At 55.7% G+C, this 23,193-nt stretch overlaps 3 protein-coding genes across 4 annotated transcripts; 1 reads left to right on the forward strand and 2 right to left on the reverse strand.

Annotated features, from left to right (window-relative positions):
• Positions 1-6,648: 6,648 nt before the first annotated feature.
• Tmem151a (transmembrane protein 151A) lies at positions 6,649-10,175 on the reverse strand. Its single transcript, XM_027944083.2, has 2 exons — positions 10,101-10,175; positions 6,649-7,980 (listed from the first exon to the last, which is right to left on the reverse strand). The coding sequence occupies exons 1-2, from the start codon at positions 10,173-10,175 to the stop codon at positions 6,649-6,651; spliced, it is 1,407 nt and encodes a 468-aa protein (XP_027799884.1).
• Positions 10,176-12,514: 2,339 nt separating this feature from the next.
• Positions 12,515-16,880, forward strand: Yif1a (Yip1 interacting factor homolog A, membrane trafficking protein). The gene is made up of 8 exons (XM_027944589.3): positions 12,515-12,757; positions 13,369-13,580; positions 13,734-13,838; positions 13,958-14,036; positions 15,689-15,746; positions 15,922-16,077; positions 16,490-16,583; positions 16,678-16,880. Exons 1-8 carry the CDS (start codon positions 12,727-12,729, stop codon positions 16,822-16,824), a joined length of 882 nt encoding a protein of 293 aa, XP_027800390.1. The 5' UTR covers positions 12,515-12,726; the 3' UTR covers positions 16,825-16,880.
• A 379-nt stretch (positions 16,881-17,259) lies between these two features.
• On the reverse strand, positions 17,260-22,791 carry Cnih2 (cornichon family AMPA receptor auxiliary protein 2). 2 transcript variants are annotated; one of them, XM_027944000.2, is made up of 6 exons: positions 22,626-22,791; positions 19,100-19,168; positions 18,642-18,689; positions 18,283-18,395; positions 18,058-18,201; positions 17,260-17,884 (listed from the first exon to the last, which is right to left on the reverse strand). In XM_027944000.2, the coding sequence occupies exons 1-6, from the start codon at positions 22,704-22,706 to the stop codon at positions 17,857-17,859; spliced, it is 483 nt and encodes a 160-aa protein (XP_027799801.1). In that variant the 5' UTR covers positions 22,707-22,791; the 3' UTR covers positions 17,260-17,856. The 2 variants fall into 2 exon arrangements, with proteins under 2 accessions (XP_027799801.1, XP_027799800.1); XM_027943999.3 differs by lacking the exon at positions 22,626-22,791 and having other exon boundaries at positions 19,100-22,540.
• Positions 22,792-23,193: the final 402 nt, after the last annotated feature.

The raw sequence follows: 23,193 nt of genomic DNA on the forward strand, positions 1-23,193 counted from the left end.
TAGCTGCTGGGATGTGCCACCATGCCTGGATGGAATTTCATTTAAGTCACTACCATTCTGATTAATGGGGGTGGGGGCCTTGGAGTCTGAAGCAAGCTGGGGCCTTGGGGTGGCTAGGAGATGGGAGCAGTGTAGGGCAGTGTTTTGTGGGTAGAATCCTGGGTGACTGATTTCTTTAGGGGTGGAGAGGGAGGTGGTCAGGGCTGAAATGTGACAACTTTTAGATCTTCAAAATAATCTATTTGGGGCAGGTGTAGTGGTACACACCTGTAATCCCAGTGCCTTAGGAGGCTGAGGCAGGAGGATCACAAGTTCAAGGCCAGCCTCAGCAATTTAGCAAGCAACCTAGTGAGACCCTGTCTCAACATTTAAAAATATAAATAAAATTAAAATTAAAAAAGAAATCTAGTTGGAGTTGGGGGAGTGGGCTGTGAGGGGAGTGAGCTGTGAGAAGGGGAAGTTGGAGGGGTTGCAGGTGGGTGTTGGCCTTAGCATTGGATGTGCGCAAATAACCCTTAGCACTGGATGCAAGCTACTCAGGAGGCTGAGGCAGGAGAAGTGCAATTTTGAGGCCAGTCTTAGACCCATCTCAAAAAAAAAAAAAAAAAATTGAAAAAGGGCTGGAGTTGTAGCTCAGTGGAAGAGTGTCCCTGGATTGGATCCCCAGTACCTTAAAACCAAACCAAAGGAAGCTAAAAAAAAAGGAGGGGGAGGAAGAGGGAGGAATGATTGTTACACAGATGTCCCGCTGAAGCAGCTGGCGGGCTGGTGGTGCCATTTATTGAGACAGAAGACAGATAGGAGTGGCATGGGCACAGGTGGGTTGGGATCCAGGGCTCTGTTTGGAGCAGGCTGCGTGTAGCCCCGTCAAGCTTCAGTCAGGGGAGGCAGAGGCCTCTGGGATTTGACAGCAAGGCCCTGCACCCTCTCTAAGGACTAAATTCTCTTCTTGAGAATGGTTTATTTTTATTTTTATGTTTGTGGTACTGGACATTGAGCCCAGTGGTGCTCTACCACTGAGCTATACTCCCCGGTCCTTTTTATTTTTAATTTTGAGGCAGGATCTTGCTAAGATGCCCAGACTGGCCTCAAACTTGTGATCTTCCTGCCTCAGTATCCTGGGTTACTGGGAGTACAGGCGTGTCCACTGCCCCCTGCTCTTGAGAATGGTTTTAAATGGAATATCTTGGCTTGAGGTTGGTTCCAAGAGAGGTCCAACATGGGAACAGGAAACATCAGGAGACTTGAGGTGGCAGCTGACCTTCAAACAATGTGCAGACCCAGTGCCCTCCCTCATGACGGTCCAGAGCCTTCTATCAGTGACTATAGCAAGTAACAAATCATCCCAAAATGTAGTGGTTTAAAACAATAAGGATGTCTTATTTCTCAGCATTCTGGAGGCCAGCGATTTGGACTGGGATCTGCTATTCTCACTTGGGGCTGCTCCTGAGGCTGTGTCATCTGTGGCTCTACTGCAGCTGGAGGGTCTGAGACAGCCTCAGTCCCTGCTCTGGGGGCTGAGATGGCTCTTGGCTGGGACCTCAGTTCTCCACCTGGCTTCGAATCTGCCAGGAGGCTAGGCTGGGTGTCTTCCCAGCTTGGTGGTCTCAGGCTTCCAAGATGGTGAAGGGGGAAGCCTTGCAGTCTCTAAAGAGCCAGCCTTAAATGCCCAGTGTTGCTCCTCTCCACCACATTCTGAGGGTCAGAGTAAGTGAAGAAGCCCAGCCCAGACTTAAAGAGCAGGAAGATCGATTCTGCCTCTTGAGGAGAAGAGTTCCAAAGAATCTGTGGCCACATTTAACTTACTACAGGCCTGAAGGCTCCGGTAAGAATCTGTGGCCACATTTAACTTACTACAGGTCACTCGGCCCCCAGTTGGCTCATATCTAACATGCCACTGCCCTCCTCCCTCAAACCAGCATCATGAATGAGTTGGTATTTGCCAGGTGTGGTAGCACACACCTGTAATCCCAGCTACTAAGAAAGCCAAGGCAGGAGGATAACAAGTTCAAGGTCAGCCTGGGGCACTTGGAAAGACCCTGTCTCAAAATAGAAAATAAAAATTGCCGAGAATTTACCTCAGTGGTACAGAACCCCTGGGTTCAATGCCCAGTACCACAAAGTTTTAAAAAAAAATGCAGACCACTCTATAGATGTCACTCAGTTAAGAATGACATTTGGCTTGGCAATTGACTGCATTTTAAAGATGGCACTAACAGTCAGGCACAGTGGAGCACACCTGTAATCCCAGCCGCTGGGGAGGCTGAGGCAGGAGGATTGTAAATTCAAAGCCAGCCTCAGCAAAAGCAAGGCATTAAGTATCTCAATGAGACCCTGTCTCTAAATAAAATACAAAATAGGGCTGGGGATGTGGCTTGGTGGTTGCATGCCCCTGGGTTCAATCCCCAGTACAAAAAAAAAAAAAAAAAAAGATGGCACTAACATATCTCCCATCCACATGCTATTCTTACAATGTGATGTTGACAAATCTCCATTAAGAGGTGGGATCATGTGTTCCCACCTCTTGAAACTGGATAGACCTTTTTTGGGGGGGTACCGGGGATATAACTCAGGGGCAGTTGGCCACTGAACCACATCCCCAGCCCTATTTTGATTTTATTTAGAGACAGGGTCTCACTGAGTTGCTTAGAAGCCTCGCAGTTGCTGAGGCTGGTTTGAACTCATGATCCTCCTGTCTCAGCCTCTGGAGCTGCTGGGATTACAGGCGTGCACCACCGGGCCCAGCTTGAAACTGGGTAGACCTTTGTAACAACTTTGACCAATGGAAAGAGGCAGAAGCTGTGCTGTGTGGCTTCTGATTAGAAGGAACAATAGTTTCATCCTTCCAGTATGCTTTTCCTGAGAACCTTGTCACCGTGCTGTGAGGAAGCCCATGCCACACAGCGAGGCCCGGTGTGTCTGTCCAGCTTCTAGCCCTAGTTAGCCCTCAGCCATCAGCAAGTATCAGCTGCCAAACGTGTGAGTGGATATGCCTTCAGATGATCCCAGCCCCAGCTTTCCAGTCTTCCAGCAGAGGCCCTAGACATTGTGGAGTGGAGATAAGCAATCCTTATTGTGCCTTGTCTAAATTCTTGACCCACAGAAGTCAGGGGAGAGCATAGTGATTATTGCTGTTTTAAGCCACTATATTTAGGATAATTTGTTATGCAGCAGCTGATAATTAATAAAATACGCTGGTAATTACAGACAAGAAACAACTGTGACTTAAGCAAACAAAAATTTGACTTCTCTTTCTCAATAGCCTCTCAAAATAGGCAACCCAGATCTGATACGCAAGCTCCCCTGGTGTCATCAGAAACCAGAATCTTTTATCTTCTTGTTCTGCTATTCTCAGCACATGGCTACAATTTTCAAGGTGACCTTCTGATCCAAGACAGCTGTTGGAATTCCAGCTACCACATATGCATTCCAGACTTAAGCAAGGAGGGAAGATGAAAGTTGTTTTCACCAATATTGTTTCTAATTCAAGAGCATTGTTGGTAATTCCTTCCGACACCTTCTGTTTTGATCTCATATCCTAGATTTAAATCACACAGTCACACCATCTGAAATAAAACCGGGGTTCTATTGCTGAGGATGGGAGGAGAATATACAGTGGCCAAGGGGCAGTCAGATCTATGGGGTTGGAGCAAAAGATGGAAGAGGGAGACCTTCTTTGTGGGGAGGAGCTGGAACCAGCATGTCTGCTTCCCTGCCCACTGCAGCCTTTTAAAAAAATATTTTGATGATTGATTTAGTGATACTGGGAACTGAACCCAAGGGCACTTGGCCACTGAGCTCCATCCCCAGCCCTTTTTATTTTGAGGGAGGATCTTGCTAAGTTGCCCAGGCTGGCCTCAAACTTTCGATCTCCTTCCTCGACCTTCCAAATGGCTGGGATTATGAACGCACACCACTGCGCCTAGCTCCCACTCGAGCCTTCTTGAGTGTCTGGGCACCATAGGGTTTTCCACTTCAGTTACTTCTGAACAAAGAGGTGATTTCACTCCCAAAGTGAGGCAGTGGACTGGCACCCAGCAGAGCTCTGATCTCTAACTCCATCCTCTCACGTGGCCATCAGGCAGCTGCATTTTTGCCAAACACCCTAACATGCAGCCCTGATATTATCACTTCCCTTCCCCAACTGCCTTCCACTAGTTTGTCCCACTTTAAAGACAAATTCTGGAGTTTGGAAAGGAAGCCACAACAGATTCTTCCAGGGCTCTCTGCTACTACTTTCTTAGCACATCCTGCTTTGTGCCCTTTTCCCAGGACTTCGTTCAGGCACTGGCCCTGCCCAGAACACCTCTACCCTTGGTGAAATCCCATCCATTCTCAGTGCCCTTCTAGGGCCACCTTCAGCCCTTGTGGCACCTTTGTATAAATTAGAAGAGGGTGCCCTTTCCTCAAGCAGATACAGCTCCATGCTGGGACTTGCCCTTTAGCCCAGTGGCCTTGCACAGGAAACACCTCTAGCAGCCATACGTATGAGGATGCCATTTCCAGGCAACTTTCTGAGCTTAGTGAGTGAGGCCCTTCCCTTGCCCCTTATTCTCTTATTTTTTTTGGATCCCATGCTGGCCTGCCCCAATTTGGGGCTGACGGTTTCCAGCTTTGTGTCCTCCAACCTGCTCAGTGTCCATCCCCAAAACTGGTAATAACTTCAATAGCCACAGGGGAACTGAACCAGAGTCATAGGCCACAGCTCTTCCCTTTGTCCTCAGCATGCCCAGCAGCAGAATGGAATCTTCCATTGAGCTGAAGGAGGGGTCAACTTGGACAGTGCCTTAGAAATGATCCAGGTGCTGGGGCAATGGTGAGTTGGGAGGCCGAGATCAAACTTGCGATCTTCTTCCTTGACCTTCCAAATGACTGTGCCCTTCCATTTCATTATCTTTATTTAATCTGCACCTTCTCTGCCTCCTCCCTCCACTACCAGCCCCAGAGAGGGGGTGGAAGCCCCAGTTGGAAGGGAAGGGACTACTCTCTCCTCCCTGGGGGAGGGACAGTGTCCCCTGGGCCAGGCTCCACTGATGGGAGAAGCAGTAGCACCCAGGGCAAGGCAAGGGCATTGTCTAAGAGGCTGAGACAGGAAGAGGCCAAGTTCAAGGCCAGCCTGGACAATTTAGCAAGATCTTATCTTAAAATTTAAAAATAAGGGCTGGAGATGTAGCTCAGTGGTAATATGCCCCTGGGTTTAATTCCCACTTGCAGGAGGGATAGGGGGTGGGGGATCTAGACCACATAGGAATATGGAGTCACCTGCTCAGGGTAACTCAAAGCTGAGTCTCAGGGCTGGGGCACAGCTCAGAGACAGGGCAGGTGCTCAGTAGCAGGGGCCCTAGGGTCCATCCCCAGCACTACAAATAAACACAAACCCCTGAGTCTCAGAGGCCTCAGGCTGTGCCATGAGGTTCCCTTTCATCCTGCTCCTGAGAATGCTGGAGTCAAAATCTTGGTCCCCCACCCAGAATCCAACATTACACCTTGACCCAAGGAGGATATCCATCGTGTTTGCAGTGGTAACCTTGGACTCACCACTCAGGAATGCACAGAAGCCCTTCCATTCATATCTTTATTTAATCTGCACCTTCTCGGCTTCCTCCCTCCCCCACCGGCCCCTGAGAGGGGGTGGAAGCCCCAGTTGGAAGGGAAGGGACTACTCTCTCCTCCCTGGGGGAGGGGTGGTGTCCCCTGGGCCAGGCTCCACTGATGGGAGAAGCAGTGGCACCCAGGGCAAGTCAAGGGCATCGTCCAAGAGGCGGTGGCCAGGGCCAGGGCCCCTCGGATGTCCTGGCTCCCTGTGTGTCCCATGGATCATCAGGAAGGTGAAGACGAGAAGCCTTGGGAGAAATGAGCACAAGGTTGGGGTGTATGCGTGGCTAACAGAGGCAGACAGGAACTTCAGGAGGCAGAGTGGAGCCCAGGGACTGTGGGGGGCCTAATGCGAGCCCCAGGTCACAGGGGAGGGATCTGGGTAGGAGAGGGTGTATGGGCACTAGGGAGAAGAGCAGGATGGGCGAGACTGTGCTCCCAGAACCAGGCTCCCAAAGGAGAGGGCTGCATTGCAGGGTCAGATCAGGGACTGCCCTGGAGCAGAGGTGAGAGGGTGGGCAGGGAAGGACCTAGCATGTGAAGGGGGTGGGAAATTTGGGTGGGCAGTGGGGCCGAGGCCACCATGCTGCCTCCTCCAGCTCTTCTCTTTGGGGAGGCCAACCCAGTGGGCATGGCCCCAAACCACTACATTGTGCTTCTGTGTTGCTGGAGGGCTCCCAACATGGCCTCAGCCAGGGCAGGAAGGAGCCCAGCGTGCAGCTCTCTGTTGCAGGCTACAGCTGTCTCCAGGACTCCTCCTCTTTCCAGCCTTTCTGGAACCTTCCTCTCCTGCACAATGTGCAGGGCCCCCAAGCCTGGTCCTCTACCATTACAGGGAGTGGAAGGTGGTAGTTGGGGGGAACCATGCTGGGGATGGATATAGACTCAACATAGGTGGCGTCCATTTCCCATGAATGACACAGGTCACTGCGTTTTAGTTTAGGGAACCCCGGCCCCGCCCCCACCCCTGATGTGTGGCTGGTCTGTTCTCCCTCGTGTTTTGGACAATTATTCAGGTATCTCTGCCCATGGTGAGGGGTGGCTCTGGGGCTCTCAGAGTGCACCCTGCCCATCCCCCCGGCAGCCACTGTCCCCATGGACAATGAGCACCGGGAAGTAAAGGGCATCCTCATAGCACGGTGGGCTTTCCAGGGGCTCCGTGTCCTCTCCACGGCGCCCTAGTGGCCCCCCGCTCAGGCTGCGGAAAACCCCAGGCGTGGCCCGGCCTCCTGCACCCAGGGAAAGGCGGCTGCGGCTGAAGGGCAGGCGGGGCCCACTGGGCCGGGCAGGGGGCAGCGAGTTGCTGCTGACAGAGCGGCGACAGCGCTGGCAGCCGCGCAGGTAGGCGCCGGAACCGGCGCCCATGACCACAGCCTCTGAGTAACTGGGCACCAGCTGTCGATTGGAGCAGATGTGCCACTCAAGCTCGGTGAAGTCCACCGTGGCCACACGGGAGAGAGGCGGCCCGCTGGGCACGGCCCCCGGAGGGGGCGAGCTGGCGCCGAACAGCTTCTCCACCTGGTAGTGCACGTGAGCGGTGCCATAGGCCGCCACCACGCGCAGTGGCCAGGACAGCGTGGCTGCCGACACCAGCCAAAAGACCCAGGCGCGCGCATACCAGGGCGGGCTGCGGGGGTCTGCGAAGACCATGAGGGACTCCCGGAAGTCCACATCCTTCAGGTGCATGCCCTCGCGGGCCTCCAGGTAGTCGTCCAGGCCCTCATTGGCGCTGAAGAAGCGCGCGCGCTGCGTGAGGTACGAGGCCTCGGCCTCAGCGCTGCCGAAGCTGAAGCACTTGGTGAAGCGGAGGCGTGTGGCCGCATGATCGGCCAGGCCCACCAGCTCCTTGGAAACGTCGCGGACCCCATGGGCAGAGTAGTCAAACTCGCCGCGTGCAGTGCGACTGTCGGCCCTCTCGTGGTAGACCTGCGTGGTGGTGTAGGCATCGCCGTTGCGGTAGCGGGTGATCTGGCGTGTGCGCCGCACGTAGTGGTAGCTGGTGGCCTTCCACCAGACGCAGGGCGGGGCCTGCTGTAGCCGGTGGATCAGAGCAAGCACGGTGTTGGCGTCCGTGCGAGGTGCCTGGCATGACCGCACGTGACAGTGCCAGCACTCAGCCAGGTAGAGGAGGTAGAGGAGGGAGACAAAGGCCAGTGGGATGTACAAGTAGCCATCCGAGCAGGGGCTGGCCGGGTAGGTGGGTGGAGGACCCCCTGCCCCACGTGCCAAGGCTGCCTCGGGCCCCAGGACGAGACGTGGCACGGTGGCGAGGCGACACCAAGCCACCACAGCCCCGCAGGCATGGATGAGCAGAGTGAGGAGCAGGCACTTCCAGTGCGACTCCCGGCACAGGGAGCTTCCAAAGGACTGCTTCAGGGGCCGCTGCTGCAAGGTGGGCAGAGACAGGGAGGATGAAGTCAGGATGGAGCCCATGGTTGGGCCAGTCACCCTGCTTAAGCCCACCCTGCTCAGGTGGTGAAGGAAGTGGTGCCCCAGGACCACTGTGTAGAGCAGAAATTGAGGCTGTAAGGAATTGAGTCCACTGCTTCAGACCTTGCTGCTGGCCAGCCCAGTGCTACTGCAGGATCCAAACCCAGGCCCACCACCTCTGAGCCTGTCTTCTACTGTGCTGGCTACTGAGAAAATTGAGTGCTGGTGGTTCTAGCTCTACCCTGATTTGCTGTGTGGACTTGGCCATATCCCTGCCCTCTCTGGGCCTTGACTCTTGGCCCTGGTGGTCTGGGAGGCCAGACTGGCAGGGGCCCAAGGGTCCAACAGGATGAGCTTTGGAGTTTAACAGCCCAGGATCTGATGCTGCTCTGCAACTTACAGGATAAATTGGGCAGGTCCCTCATACTCCCTGGACCTCAATTTCCTCATCTGTAACCTGGGGTTGTGAGGATTCAAGGAGATTGTAAGTGTGAAGATATTAGCACAGGGTCTACCCATGGGAATAAACATTATTACTGTTATCCTGAGACTCTCTCAGGTCCTTATTCCACTAGGGACAGCAGGAGACTTGGAGAAGCTTTTAAGTCAGTGAGAAAGAGGGAGAGCTGGGAGTGGGGGAGGTGTGAGTCTTGGGGTGGGGAGCAGATGGAGGGCCGCCCTCCACTCCCCATCTGTGCTAAGGGAGTGGGAGGGACACAGCTGCTGGGCAGCAGGGGCCACTCTCTGGCCCTAGGGCTTGGCCCGCCCTCCTCAGCAGGGCTGCCAGCCTGGCCACCTCACCCCACGAGAGAGAAGAGGGTGGGGAGCATGGAGAAGAAGGTTAAAAAGGGGCAGAAGGAGGCAGAAATAATAGAGGTCAGGTTATATGGCCACATCTCCTACCCAGACCCACAAGGCCTTAAGGAGAGGAGAACTGGCTCCAGCCCCACCCAGGGCAGCCTATCTCCCTCACCCAATACCCAGCCCCACATGGCCAGTCAGGTGCACATACCACTCATCCACCTCCAACCAGTGTTTATCACAGACCCCTCCCCAAGGAGGAACACATGACCTATCATTGAAGAAACATCAGGCCTTCACCTGTCCCTAAAGCACAAACCCTTGCAATCACATCAAGGTGCACACACATACCACCACCACCACCACCACAGCACGTACACATGCACATACACGTCACGTACTCTATAAATCCCAGAGACACACCAGACCTTCACCTCACCACACTGCACATGCCCCACCTCTACAGCAACCTGACACCCACACGGGCACTCCATGCCAAACCACAGACCCACCCATGACAGGACACATTCACACACATAGGCACTGCTGGGCAAAGACCCAAGCCAAGGGACCCACCAGATCCTCAAGTGATCATAGGGCACACAAGTCCCACCTACCCGAGTGTAGGGAATATACACACTGGAATTCTCACACACACCCCACACATGGGCATGCTACCTTCACTCACCACCGGCCACCATACCCCTCACCCCACGGCACAGGGTCCCTGCAGATCTTCCTGGCTAGGTTGGAGGAGGATCTTCCTGGGGGTTCCAGCAGGGTGACCCTTAGGCCTCACCAGAAGGAAGAAGGGGTACCGAGGCCGCCTCCCTTCTCATTGCCCTCTTCCCTCCCCCACCCCCAGGCCCTGTCACTGCTGCTGCATTGCAGGCGCCGCCTGGCACCTCGTGAGCAGCTGAGCCGGGCTGGGGGCCTGACCCTGTGGCCCTGGGGGTGGGAGTCAGCATCCCAGGCTGTGCTGCGGCACGGGAACGCGTGGGGGCCAGGCGCTGACGTCACCGGACGGGCTAGGACAGTTGAGGGGGCGCCGAGGGTGGGAGTCACCTCCCCATTTTCCTGCCCAGTCGCCCCACTTCTTGCCCGCCCTTAGGTCTGGGACCCCTGCCCGAATGCGGGCTTTCCGATGACGTCATTGGCTATAGGGGCTCCAGGATTTCCCTCTTCAACCCCCTTCCTGGGGGTCATCCCCTCTGCTAGTCTCCTTCGCCCGGCTCCAGCCCCGGCTCCGGTCACCAACCACCCAGCGCAGGTACCTCCTCCCGAAGCGGCTCGCCGTCCGGGATGAGCGCAGGCACCTCCCCACCGTCGCCACAGCCGCCCTCTGGCATGGTGTTCTGGCTGCTCCGGCGGCCCCGGCCCAGGCCCGGGGCATGATAGGGGAGACGCGGAGGGCTGCGGCGCGGCCCCGAGGGGCGTCCGCTCGGCTCGGCGGCCGCGGAGGGAGTGCGCCCAGCCCCAGCCCGAGCGCGGCGGCGGCGGCGGCGGCGTTGGCGGTGCCCGGCGCCCCGCCCTCCGCTGACCCCGCCCCCGCGGCACCGGCGGCGCCGCCGGTAGCGCCTGGCACCGCGGGCTCTCCCCAGCCCCCCAGAAGCCGTCTGGGCTGCCGGACGCCTGGGTATTCTTCTGGTCGCTCTCGCTCTTGCGACCTTGAGCAAGTCCGTGCTCTACGACTCCTGAGTTGCCCAGGGCTGTAAAACCAAGAAGGTGAATCTTGAAGATGTGTGGGTGCCCGATGCGTCCCATCTCTAAGGGGTAAGCCTAGAGCTAAGCCCACCCAGAACTCACCCTGGAAGCCTCATTTGTTGGGGCATTTACCATCCAGAAAGGCTTATGAGCCTCATCCACTGGGCAGTGGCACTAGGCTCCTCTTACAGCAGGTGAGCTGGGGATTAGGATATTGGGGACCTTAGGCTGCAAGACCTTAGGCTAGCATACTTTACCCCCAAACTCAATTTTTCCTTCTGAGAAATGGGGGTGGAAAAGTGCTGGAGTAAATTCACAAGCATTCATCAAGCCATGTGGGGCAGTGGGGTTTGCCCTTGGTGGGCCTCCTACACGAGGCCCCAGTGCTGCTCCTTGGCCCCTAACAGCCTCACATCCTCACACTGTGCTTTGGTTTGGGCCTTAACCCTAAGCTCACAATCAGTGGATGGAATATAGGAAGCTGCAATACTGGGTGAGTTATTTTGGGGTGTGTGTTTAAGCAAAGGGATAATCATTTAAAGATGACATAACAGAGAGAATGTGTGTGGGGGGGGCGGAGAGAAAGAATAGGTCTAGGGTTACATCCATTTACTTATTTATTTCATCCATTTATTTATGATTTATTTATGGTGCACAGATGTTTATTGAGTGTCTCCTATATGAAACTACCATGCTTGGCACTGGGCCTGGGGAGACAACTGTAGGAGTGGACAGTGAAAAAGGCTCTGTCCTCACAGCACCTACATCCAGGGCAAACTGAATGCAAACCAGAGGGCACTTACATCACAGGCGCTGGCCTCCAACCCATACCAGGTCAGGCCTCTGTCCTCTTTGTTTCTCTGAGGCAAAGCTGAGTTGATTCTTAAAGGCTTTGAACATGTGGATATGAGGGGGAAGGGCATCCCAAGTGGAGGGGACCTCTAGTCAAAGGCACAGTGGTTGGATCACTGTGGGTTGAGTCTGGGGAGCAGGAAGGTTACCTGGTGTAATGGACACTAGGAAGCTAATTACAGGCAGGTCTCAGAGCCTGATCATACTCCCTAGAAAGGAATGCCTGAAGACAGGGAGGTGTTTGAAGATTGTCTCTAGGCAAAGTGGGAGTGATTTGAACCTGAGTGAACAGAAAGGATCCCCTGGGACAAGAGAGGTTTGGGGGCCTCACTTTGAAAATAAAGGACAAGCAATGGCTCAGGAGTTTCAGCTGCAGTTTCAGGAGATAACAGATCAAAAATCGGCTGGACCACTGGAGAGTCGATGGGACAGGCCCGGTGCAGGATCCTGCTCCACCTATACTACCCAACTTCTGGGACTTCAGATATTCTGGGTTTTAGATATGCACGCGCAGCGTATGGATCCAAATCTCAAGTCTTCCCAGCAGAGGCCCTTGCGGGCGGGTCTGCATGATGGCGGTGGAGCCGGAGAGAATTTTCAGCACCGGTCGGTGGACAGCACCCTCACCGAAAGGAGGAGAGGGAGGCGGGAGGAGTCAGAACTCTGGGGCTGTCAGCCTCTCAATCACTGCCAGGCCCCGCCTCCAACCAACACCGCTTGGTCGGTTGGTGTAACGCTCCAAAATTGGATGAAATATGAAGGACAAGAAGGAAATCGAGCGGGGAGAGGGAGGAGCAGGCGTCCCCAGGGACGGGGATTGGTCAGAATGCGACTACCCTATTCCCTCCTGGAATACGTCCCACTAATGAAGCTACGTTCTCTGACTTCAGCCGCTAGTCTCCTGCTAAGTCTTGCTCCTGGTGCAGTCGTGGCAGAGCGAGGGTCAAGTGCTCCACTGCGCAGACGCGGAAATAATTCACAACACCCTTCCACTTATTGGCTGTTCCCGCCTCGAATTAGCAAGCCCACTATCCAATCTAAGAGCGTCTCTAATTGCTCCGCCTATCCCTCGCCCGGAAGTTGGCTACAGCCGAATCTGCTTTAGCTAAGGCTCTCCAGTAGCCAATTGAGGGAAGGGAGAGGAGAATCGGAGCCGCCTAAGAGCCAATGGCAGGAGGCTTGGCATGACGCTACGGACATGGCGACCGCAATCGGTCAACTCCGGGACGTGTCGGGCCGCTGGGTAACCTCAGTCGGTGCCCGGGGAGAGAAGCAGCGGCCCTATTAGTAATCGTACCCACGAGGCAGCGCAACCGTCCCTCAGGGAGAGCGAGCGTCGCAGCAATGGCTTATCACTCGGGCTACGGAGCCCACGGTGCGTGAGGTGTGGGACGGGCGGGGCGCGGCCTGGCCGACTGGAGGAAAATCAGTGGCGCGGCCCGCTCACCCTGAGGGAGAGGGGCGGCCGTTCCCGCTGCCCAGGGCAGGGAATATCACTTGGGTTTCTGTCCTGCAAGACTGCAAGGCGTCCCGGACTTCATCCTTTCTACCCAATAGCTTGGATCTCCATGTCAAACCCGGGGTTCTCCAAAACTTCCTTTTCCATGTCATGATCACCTCTCAGTGCCTCTCGATAGCCAGCTGTTGTTTTTCCTACCCTTGTTCTTGCAGGGATATCTTTCCAGTTATCTTCACCTTGCAACTTCTGCTCACTTTCCATGACTGGGTTGGGAGCTCAGAAACCCCAGGTGGACAGCTACTTCCAGGCTCTCTTCCTTTGCCTATGCTTAGTAAAAGATTTTCCGCAAAGGATTCCTCATCAAAGTTGTTTCTGAATTACCTATCCTTCACACAGCTTGACTTTCCTTCACTGATTGCCTGGTGCACCCAGGTTCAACATGGGGCTGCTCAGCCAGAGGAAAGGACAGGGTTTTGGGCTGTGGTTTGGTATTCCTTTCACCCACTCTAGTACTTCCAAATTCACAGGTTCCAAGCACAGGGCCCGGGCAGCTCCGGATTCCCCTCCCCTCTTTGATGATACAAGCGGTGGTTATTCCAGCCAGCCTGGGGGATACCCAGCCCCAGGAGCCGAGGTGGCCTTCAATGTCAACCACTTGCTTGGGGACCCAATGGCCAACGTGGCTATGGCCTATGGCAGCTCCATCGCATCTCATGGAAAGGACATAGTGCACAAGGAGGTGTGGTCTGCCCCCAGGGAAAGGGGTGGCAGGATTTCTGGCTAGGGCTGGGATCCCACCTGATCTTCATAGTGGCCCTCAGGGAAGGAGCACACAGGAGTACCCTCAGGCTCTGGATGTGGCTCCCCCACAGCCTCCTCTCTTCCCTCCCAGCTACACCGTTTTGTGTCTGTGAACAAACTCAAGTATTTTTTCGCTGTGGACACAGCCTATGTGGCCAAGAAGCTAGGGCTGCTGGTCTTCCCCTACACACACCAGGTGAGCTTCCTACCAGGTAAACGGGCAGAACCCCCCCCCCCCTCCTCCGTTGGTCAGACCTCAACTCCCTTCTCTCTTTTCTCTTCTGCTTCTGACCTGGCTGCTGCCACCACTGCCAGAACTGGGAAGTGCAGTACAGTCGTGATGTGCCTCTGCCCCCACGACAAGACCTCAACGCTCCCGACCTCTACATCCCTAGTGAGTCTCTGATCTGGATTGGGAGACACAGTGCCTTGTGGCATGAGCAGGAAGAGAGTCTTAACTTGATCCAATGTCTGCTTCTGGTGCTTTTTGTGTTGTGGTTGCTAGAACCCAGGTAGTTGGGGTGAAGTAACTAGTAAGAAACTTCCTGAATATGCCTTCAGTGTCCCCATAGCACTTTCTGCCTCTTAATCTGGACCATGTCCTTCATTAGCTTGGCGCCTTGGGCTTTGCCCTGCCATTTCCAGCTGTGGACTTTAGCCTGGTTCTTGCATTCCTTAGTAAAGCAGCAATAGTAGTAGCCTCTACCTCAAAGGATTGTTGTGGAAATTCAGAGAAGTGATGTGTGTTCAACATCTCCCCTGGCACATAGGAGCCCACAGTAAATGCTAGTCGTTATCATCATTAGTAGTTGTCTTCCAAGGCCTATTCCAGCTTTCCCTCCTCCAGGAAGCCTGCCTTAACCCCTTGAACAAGTAATTGCTCCCTTTTGGGTCCCTACAACTGCCTATCCACATGACACACATACTGTGCCGTGGCTGGCCAGCTATGCTGCTGACTTCTCCACCCTGTTAACTGTAGAGGACCAGGTCCAGAGTGGACACACTGAGAAGGATGACTCCAGAGGGGTCAGTCCCCAGAGAAGCTGCTAGGGAGGGCAGTCCACCCAGGTGCTCCAGGAAGGACAAATGTTCTTCCATACTTCATTCTATGTGCCTCTCAAAGCCACTGTGTAAGGCTGGCACTGGCATCCCCAAGTTACACGTTGAAGCCAAGGCTCAGAGGGACTTCAGTATCTTGAGACCACACAGCTATAGGTGGCAGAGTTGATTTCCTAACACCAGACACTGCCTTCTGGGAGGCACATCAGTCTGCTACCTCACAGGAGACAGAGGACAGGAATGATGAGGTTTAAATTGCTACTGAACCCCAGCCCCCACTGGCACTGAGCTCTTGTGAAAACTGCTCAGGGTTAAACTTGGAGTTCTCTGTGTTGTGAGGGTGGCCAGAGCTCATCCAGTGGCTGAGATGAAGTCATCCCTGTGGCCCTGGACTCTAGGGACAGCCTGGGTTGCCCACTGAACCTGTATTTTAACCCTAATAGCCTTGCAAAAAATCAAGCTCATCTTGTCTGGGATGTACTATGATCTTGGCTCATGATGTGTTTTGGGGGGTGGGTACTGGGGATTGAACCCAGGGGTGGTTTACCAGTGAGCTACATCCCTGGCCCTTTTTGAGACAGGGTTTTGCTAAGTTGCTGAGGCTGGCCTCAAACTTGTGCTCCTCCTATGTTAGGGCCCTCAGTTTTTGGGATTACAGGCGTGTGCCACTGTGCCTAGACCATGATGTGGTTTCTGAGACACAGCAGGAAACTCATGACAAGCTTCCTAGCATGGGGTCAGGGGAGGGGAAGGTGATTTGTGGTTCTGGGAGAAGATTCAGATGGCATTTATTCAGGGAGAGGACTGGTTGGAGAAGGGAAATCCTATGCAGGGTATTGGGGAACCAAATGTGGAGGTTGGACCATGTTGGGATATGTAGACAGGGGAAAATATGGAGGCACTTGGAATGTCAGTGGCCTTGAATGCCTAGCAAGGATGCTGTGGATGAGGAAGCCAGGTTGACAACCACCCTCTGACTCTTGGCAGCGATGGCCTTCATCACCTACGTGCTGCTGGCTGGGATGGCACTGGGAATTCAGAAAAGGTCTGTGCCAACCCCCCTTTTCTCCTTCCTGGTTCATCTCCCCACCTCCCTAGAGGACTTGTGCCAGACACCAGCACCATGTCTCAGCCCACACTTTGCTGCCCCAGCCTCCCATCTCATCCTTACACCTGCTACAGGATGACTGGTTCTGACCTGTCCCCTCCCATGGCTACAGGTTCTCTCCAGAGGTGCTGGGCCTATGTGCAAGCACAGCACTGGTGTGGATGGTTATGGAGGTGCTGGCTCTGCTCCTGGGCCTTTACCTGGCCACCGTACGCAGTGACCTGAGCACCTTCCACCTACTGGCCTACAGCGGCTACAAATATGTGGGGTGAGCATCTTTGGGCTGGTGGAGAGGTGTTTGGGTGGAGGGGGCTTGGAGGAGGGGCCTACAGACGTGGGTTCTAGGTCTATATAGCTATAGCCCTGAAGTATGGCCCTGTCATGTCCTTCCTCTATCTTAGCCACTAGCTCCACTCTGTTAGAGACACTGCTGTTTCCAGCAGTCTTCCCAGGAACTGAGTGACCTTTAAGATATTTAAGATGTGTGGGATTCAAGAAAAGGGGTTTCATATCCAGGTCTTGGGCCTTACAAATCCATTTTGGTTCTGGGTCCCTGTGGGGACAGCTTGGGAATAAAGGGCCATGGTGGTGGGCAGGGTCTAGGGTGGGCCCAGGAACTTGGTGGGCAGGGTCAATCTCAGGCCTGGACCCTGCGGTCACCTGCTGCCTGCCTCCCCTAGGATGATCCTCAGTGTGCTCACAGGGCTGGTGTTTGGCAGTGACGGCTACTACGTGGCACTGGCCTGGACCTCATCTGCACTCATGTACTTCATCGTGAGTCTGGGCTGCCCCTTTTGCCTCCTCACCTGGGTCAGAGCTGGGGACAAGCTTCCCCCCCTGACCCATTCTCAGCACTCCTTTCTTTCAGGTGCGCTCTTTGCGAACAGCAGTTCTGGGCCCTGACAGTGTGGGGGGTCCAGCCCCTCGGCAGCGTCTCCAGCTCTACCTGACTCTAGGAGCTGCAGCCTTCCAGCCCCTCATCATATACTGGTTGACCTTCCACCTGGTCCGATGACTCCTAGCCCCAGATGGCACTGGTTTTTTCATACATTGAAAATTTGGTTTCCTTGACTTGGTGTGATCCTCATTTCTGGGCCTGAGGGAGAGCTACAACCTCTGGGCCTCTGCACTGTCCAGGGGACCCAACTTAGGGCTGTTTAAGAAGAGGGTGGACCCAACGAGGGCTTCCTAGAGGTTGTGGCCTTGGCACTGCCATGAAAGGCAGATGGAAGGGTTTCAGTATACACAAGTGGAAAAGTGAGGATGGAAGGGGCAGCAGTCCAGGAAGCCTGGAAGGCCTCTGATCCATCTGAGAGTGGGCCAGTGGGGCCTGAGGCTAGTGGGGCAAGATTAGCTGTGCTGGGGAATTTGCTCTGGGGTTCCCAGTCCACAGCCCACCATCTCACCCCATCTCTTCTTCAGGCCTTACAGGAGCAGACTAGGGCCCATGTGTTTGCAGTAGTTTATTCATAGTTTGTCACAAATGGCCGGGGAGGGGGTGCCGGACTCCTCCAGGCAACATAGAAAATAGGTTCAAGAGACAGGGTGGGCTGGGGTCAGGGCAAGTGGAGACAGGGCTGGAGAGGGAGCCTGGGGATGGGGGAGGGCAGAGTAGGAATGGGCTGCCCCCCTGCTGAGCCTGCTCATTCCCGGTGCGGGTGCCCCCACCTGTAGGGGGAGCCTCAGGGTAAGGGTGGAGGGGGGCGGCCCAGAATTTCCAGGGTCAAGCTCTACCTGGTGGCAGGGCCCAAGTTTTCCCCGAAATGGACCAGGCCAGAAGTCTCACCCCTTCCAGGACTGACTGCCATGCCTGACTACAGGCTGGCAGAGGAGCCCCTGCCCCTGTTTAGAGCTCTGCCTGGCCCTAGTCCAAGGGGGAGGGCTCTGAAGGCGGGGGTCCCCGCAGCAGCAGTTTGGGGAGTGGAGAGGCTGGGGGCACCAGTGCCCCCTCCCTCCCCAGGGCTGAGGCCTCTGCGGCCAAGAGGCAGGGCTGGGGGTGCACAGGCGTCCGGTCCATTCTGGGCTCGCTCCCTGGCCGGCTTCCCCCTTAGAAACTCACCAGCGTATAAACCATACTGTGGGAAGATAAGGCAGTGAGCCTGCATCCTGAGCAAATCCAGCCACCCACCCAGTCACACCCTGGGTTTGCCCTCAGTCCTCAAGTTCAAAGGGCAGGAATTTAGGATTGGAAGCATGATCCCTAGAAGATCTCTTCCCTGAATTCTGACTGCCATGGGCAGGGTCTCACCTGTACAGGTAATAGAAGAAGGAGAGCAGGTAGAAGGCGAGTTTGCACCAGGACTCCTTCTGGCAGTAGTTAAGGATGTCAGCATTCATGATGGAGACCGCATCATACATGACTTCAGAGCCATCCGCAGGACGGTGGAAATACCTGGGACCGGAAGAGGCCTGATTACCTGCACCCAGCCCTCAGCCCCCATCTCAGTCTCCCCCAGGCAGCTGCTGCCCTCACCTCCAGAGGTGGTAGAAGAGGAGGGGGATGTTGAGGCCCAGGGTCACCCACTCTGCTGCACACAGAAACATCAGACAGAAGAGGCCATGGATGGAGTATTCTGGGACCACCAGCTGGGGAGTGAGGGTGAGAAGTCAGCGGTCTGGTGCCAGGGCAGATTCAAGCTTCAAGGCGGTTGGGAGTTGGGGTCTGGGAGGTACCAACCCACCATGAATTCAGGGATAAAAGGCCTCTGGCCTCCCACACCCCCTCAGGTGATAATGTGAATCAAATAGGCCCAAAGAGGAGGGCCTGGCTCTGGGCCACAGCCTCGGGGCAGTGCTGCACTGGGAGCCTTCTGCCACATCTGTGACACTGACCTTCCTCAGGAGGCAGCAGATGCGTTCGATGTTTTTTAAACGCTCGCGCTGTGGAGGAAGGAAAAGGCCTTGATGGGGAAGGCAACGGAGCAGGATCTGGGTGCTTCCCTCCCATTCCGCACGCGGCCACCAGGAGGCGGCAGAGCAGTCTCTACTGCATCCCCGGCACCGCAGGGAAGCAGCCGCGCGGTCCCCATGGCGACAGTAACCATGCAGGGGCCTTCACCCGCGTCGCCACGGCAACAGCCCAGAGCCTGGCAACTGCTGCCCCGCCAGGAGGAACCCGAGCCCGAAGCCCGCGCCAGGTGTTTGCTGGGGGCGGGGACAGCGAGAAAGGGGTATGGCCGCTGGCCCCCCCTACCGCACCTCCTCGACCCCACTCCCACCCCTGCGCCACCCGCGACAAATGGAAAGACAGATGGACGGACACACCTCGGCACAGCACATGTATCACTTACTGCCCGCGCTGGGTTCCCCTGGTCGATGGGGTTCTTGAAGTCGGTCCGCAGCTCGTCAAAGGCTATGATCTGGAGGAGGGGCGTGTGCCCGTCAAGGGTAGGGCAGCAACTGATGGCCTCCCACACCCATCCTTCCCTGGGATTGGAATTTGTGTGCAGGGATGGGGCCATATAGAGGTTATTGCAAAATAGAGAAATTGAAGCCCAGGTAGGGGCAGGGCCTGGTCATGCAACAGTCTGGAATGGACTCCTAGTGTCCTGACACCCAATTTGGTGGTGTTCACTACAGCCTCTTCTCAAATATCCCAAGACATGGCCTCTTTTTACAGGGCCTTGTGCTGAGCACTAAAATCCCAGAGGCCTGGGACACAGCCCCTGCTTGGGAGGAGCCCAAGCTTTGGGGGGAGAAGTGATGGGGCCCTGGGGTATAGGAAGACCCCCTGCGGGAGTGATGGGGATTCAGGTTAACTCTAAGTAGGCGTTTGGTGAACAAATGAGAGAAAAGCAGTCCAAGCAGCAGGAATAGCAGGTACAAAGGCACAGGGTTGAAAGAACATTCAAGAAGCTGCATTTCAGATGCTGGGGTGAAAGTGTGAGGAGAGTGGGAAGAAAGGAGGGAATCGTGCAAGATGGGGCTGAAGAGATCAGCAGAGCTGGATTTGGGTCTCCTGTGAGGCCAGACCCAGGTGTTTGGGTTTGAACACAAGAGTAAGGGGAGTCATTTGTGGCAAAGTAGGGTAGTCAGGCTGAGGTCTTGGGGGTGGGGCACAGGCTGGCTAAACAAGACTTCCATCCTTGAGCTTTACTTATTAGCTCACTGACTGCTTGCAACAACCTAATGACTTAAGTGCTAATATTATATTCATTTGTTTTGCAGATGAGGAAGCTAAGACAGAAATTAAGTATCCTGTCCAAGGCCAGTCTGTTTGTAGAGTTACAAGTACTGATCACTTTGTCATACTCAGGCCAGAGCAGTATGGGGACTGTTGAGTATCTGGGGAGGGGTGCTTGGTGGTCTGAGGAGAGTGGCAGTGAAGAAGGGGAGGTGTAGGCAGATTCTACAGTTCTCCAGGAGCCAGATTGCAAAGGGTGCACACAGTAGGGGAAGTAAGACAGAGGGGCACAAGGTGTCTTCTCTTGGGGTGTCTGGCTGGTGGCAGTGTCCTCACTGGTGGGAAATTTCTGAGGGGAGTAGGTGTTTAAGAGGATGATAGCCCAGACCTGAGAGAAGCTAGCAGAGGAGCTGCTGAAGTTCCCTCCCCATCAGCTTGAGGCAGCAGTCCCACCACCCCCAAATATCCCAGACCCCAGACAGCTCAAAGGGAAAGAACATGGGCTTCCTAAAGGGAGCTGGGGCCATCTGGAGCTCCTCCCCCAACCCATCATTGACTCTGGGCAGCAGCCCGCCTGATAGGCATAGTGACAGGGTCCAGCAGGGAGCGGAAGGGTGCCGTCTGTCTGCCCCCAAGCTGGCACCACCAGCAGGCAGCCGGTGTCGCACCTCCCACCCCTCAGGCTGCCTGGCGCTGACTCAGCCCCCTGGAACAAACAATCCCCCACGGTGACAGCTGACACACGTCACTCACCACCAGGGTTGCCTAGCAACCAGTGGAACCAAGGTTCAGGGGCTGGAGCAGGATCTGGGGTCCTGCCCTGGAAGGTTCTAGTTCTTACCAGCTTTGGATGAAGGACCACACCTCCCGCCCCCTTCCCTCTTAGCCGACTTCACTCTGGGCACTGATGTCTAAAGCACTTACTGACAAGGTAACAGACTCTGGATGAATGGCTTGCTAAGATCACCCAGCTAAATGGCTGAGCAAACACTGCCTCATACATAGTAGGTGCTCCATAAATATTTCTTGAATGGACAAAGGTGTTACTTCAAAACTCAGGACCTTCCTCTCAGCCAGGTCACTCCACAAGGGCAAAGTTTGATTCTTATGTATCCTTGACTCCCTCAGAGCCTCCCAGAGCCTGAATTGACACAGGTGTGTTGGATGAAGGGACTCTGAGAATCCCCTGGGGCAGGGGGCTGAAAGGTTTTTTTGTTTTTGTTTTTTTTAATTCTAGCAGCTGGCTAGCCTTATGTTCCCCAGGCTGTGGTCCCCAATTCCTTCCATTCCTTAGGACCCAAGCCTCCTCTCACCCCACAAGACTGTCCAAGGCTCTGAAAGGAAGGAAGGAGGGAGAAAAAAGAAATAGCCACTGCGAGACCCAGAGTGAGAGAGAAGCAAAAGCAGGAGGGTGCTGGAAATGGGGTGCAGGTCTGGATGTGCCTATGGGGGCTCATTCCTCTCACAGCAGCGGTGCAGCAGAGTCAATTGAATCCTGATGTGAAAGAGAAAGGCAGTGGAGTGGCAGATGGCAAAGGGAGAGCTGGGAGGAGAGTGCAAGGAGAACCATGGAGCAGGCAGCAGGTCCCAGAAAAAGAGAGGAAGTAGGAAGAGTAGGAAAGAGGCAGGTGAGGCAACTGGAGGAAGAGAGGAAGGACGACTACGGGAAGGAGTACAGGGAGAAGGCTTGGAGAGGGGTAAGAGGACCCCGGAAGGGAAGGGAATGAAGATCAGGGCTGCATGTGCTGGAGGTGAGCAGGAGGTGTCAGTGGCTGCAACAGACAGGACTGGAGGGGTCCCAGTGGGACAGAAACCTCAGGGGGCAGAGGAGGAGAGAGGGCTGAAAAGGGGGGCCCTGACCCCAACAATAAGCTGGAGGCTGACTGATAGTTCTGTAGTGAGGGGAAGGGGGCCCAGTAGAGAAGGCCCTTGAGAGGGCCCCAGAGAGGATGAGCTAGAGGGACCCTCTCAGAGAAAGCAGGATGAGGGATGAGACAGGGACATTCTGAAAAACCAGGTGTGAAGCTAGGCCAGGGTGAGGGGCAGACCAGGTAGGTAAGCACAAGACAAAGGGGATGTGGGAGCAGAAACAGGAAGGAAGCTGGAAAGTGGAGCAGAAACCTGGGCAGAGGGGTACCCAAAATGAGCTGCGGTGCGAGCTAGGTTTCTGGAGCTGCTTAGAGCCCCTTCCTTGGTCAGAGAGGGGGCCAGGAAGGGAAAGGGTTAATTGGCTCAGAGATGTGGGTCCTGTAAACAGATGCAGTTGCCATAGCAACCGGCTCCACCACTCCCGCTGGAAAAACCCAAGGTGGGGGGGGGGGTGAGCAACAGACAGACAAACTGCCTGACGGACAAACGGGGGTGGCTAGATTGAGGGGGCAGGAGGAGAAGGAACAAGAATCCCAGACTTCCATCCCCCATCCCACCATTAAGATAGGGCAAAGGAAGAGGGGGGGGGTCAGGGACGGACTGACATACCCACAGACAGGCGGGGGCGGTGGAGAAAGGGGGCCCCACCGGGAAGGAAGCCGACGCTGGGGTATTAATGGGGGCGAACAGAAGTCGACGGATGGGGGATAGCGGAGAGGAGGCTCCGAGTTTCCCCAGGGTTCTGAGGCCATCCACCCAAGCCCCCTCCCGCTCCGTGTGCCCCCCTGCCCCCCACCCCGCCCCCAGCCCCAGACCAGCCTTACGTGCCAGATGACAAAGAAGATGAGGGAGGCGCACAGCACCAGGGTGAGCATGTAGCAGAACGCGGCGAAGGTGAACGCCATGGCCCCCGCGCCGGGCGGTGGCCCGGGGGGCGCCAGCGCGGGGTCTGGGCGCAAGGGGACGCCCCCCGGCCCGCGCTTAGGGCCGACCGGGCATGGCCCGAGGGGCTCGAAGGACGCTGGCGGCGCGGCCGGGACCCGGGCCGCGGGGCCGTGGAGGGCGCGAGGCGCGGGCCGGTGGGCTCGGGGGGCGCGTCCGCTGCCGGCTGCCCGGGCCGCGATCGCTCATCCTGCGATCCCTCGCCCGCGGCTCCCTCGCTCTCCAGCCCGCGAAGCCGGCGGGGCGGAGCCGGGGGCGGGGCCGCCGTGCACCGGCCTCGGGCGGGGCCTGGGCTCAGCGCGCCGGGCCCGCCCGACCCGCTTCCCCGCCCCAAGTGCCCACCGCCACGTACCCTCAAGAAGACGCAGACCTAGACCTGGATGTACATCCCTGCCACCGTCACACAAGCAACCCATCACGGCCACCCTCGGTCCACTTGGACCAGCACAC

This window comes from Marmota flaviventris, chromosome 9 (genome assembly GCF_047511675.1).
Source record: "Marmota flaviventris isolate mMarFla1 chromosome 9, mMarFla1.hap1, whole genome shotgun sequence".
In the NCBI taxonomy this organism is placed as follows: Eukaryota; Metazoa; Chordata; class Mammalia; order Rodentia; family Sciuridae; genus Marmota; species Marmota flaviventris.

What these genes read in the sequence shown, in the direction of transcription:
- Tmem151a (XM_027944083.2), bottom strand. Translation starts at nt 10,175, where the DNA reads ATGCCAGAGGGCGGCTGTGGCGACGGTGGGGAGGTGCCTGCGCTCATC. An exon ending in GCGAGCCGCTTCGGGAGGAG is followed by an intron (nt 7,981 to 10,100) that starts GTACCTGCGCTG and finishes CCCACCTTGCAG; the next exon opens with CAGCGGCCCCTGAAGCAGTC.
- Yif1a (XM_027944589.3), top strand. Translation starts at nt 12,727, where the DNA reads ATGGCTTATCACTCGGGCTACGGAGCCCACG. An exon ending in TCTTCCCCTACACACACCAG is followed by an intron (nt 13,839 to 13,957) that starts GTGAGCTTCCTA and finishes CACCACTGCCAG; the next exon opens with AACTGGGAAGTGCAGTACAG. An exon ending in CTGCACTCATGTACTTCATC is followed by an intron (nt 16,584 to 16,677) that starts GTGAGTCTGGGC and finishes CCTTTCTTTCAG; the next exon opens with GTGCGCTCTTTGCGAACAGC.
- Cnih2 (XM_027943999.3), bottom strand. Translation starts at nt 19,270, where the DNA reads ATGGCCCCATCCCTGCACACAAATTCCAATCCCAGGGAAGGATGGGTG. An exon ending in TCTGCTGCCTCCTGAGGAAG is followed by an intron (nt 18,396 to 18,641) that starts GTCAGTGTCACA and finishes CTCACTCCCCAG; the next exon opens with CTGGTGGTCCCAGAATACTC. An exon ending in TTCTTCTATTACCTGTACAG is followed by an intron (nt 17,885 to 18,057) that starts GTGAGACCCTGC and finishes ATCTTCCCACAG; the next exon opens with TATGGTTTATACGCTGGTGA.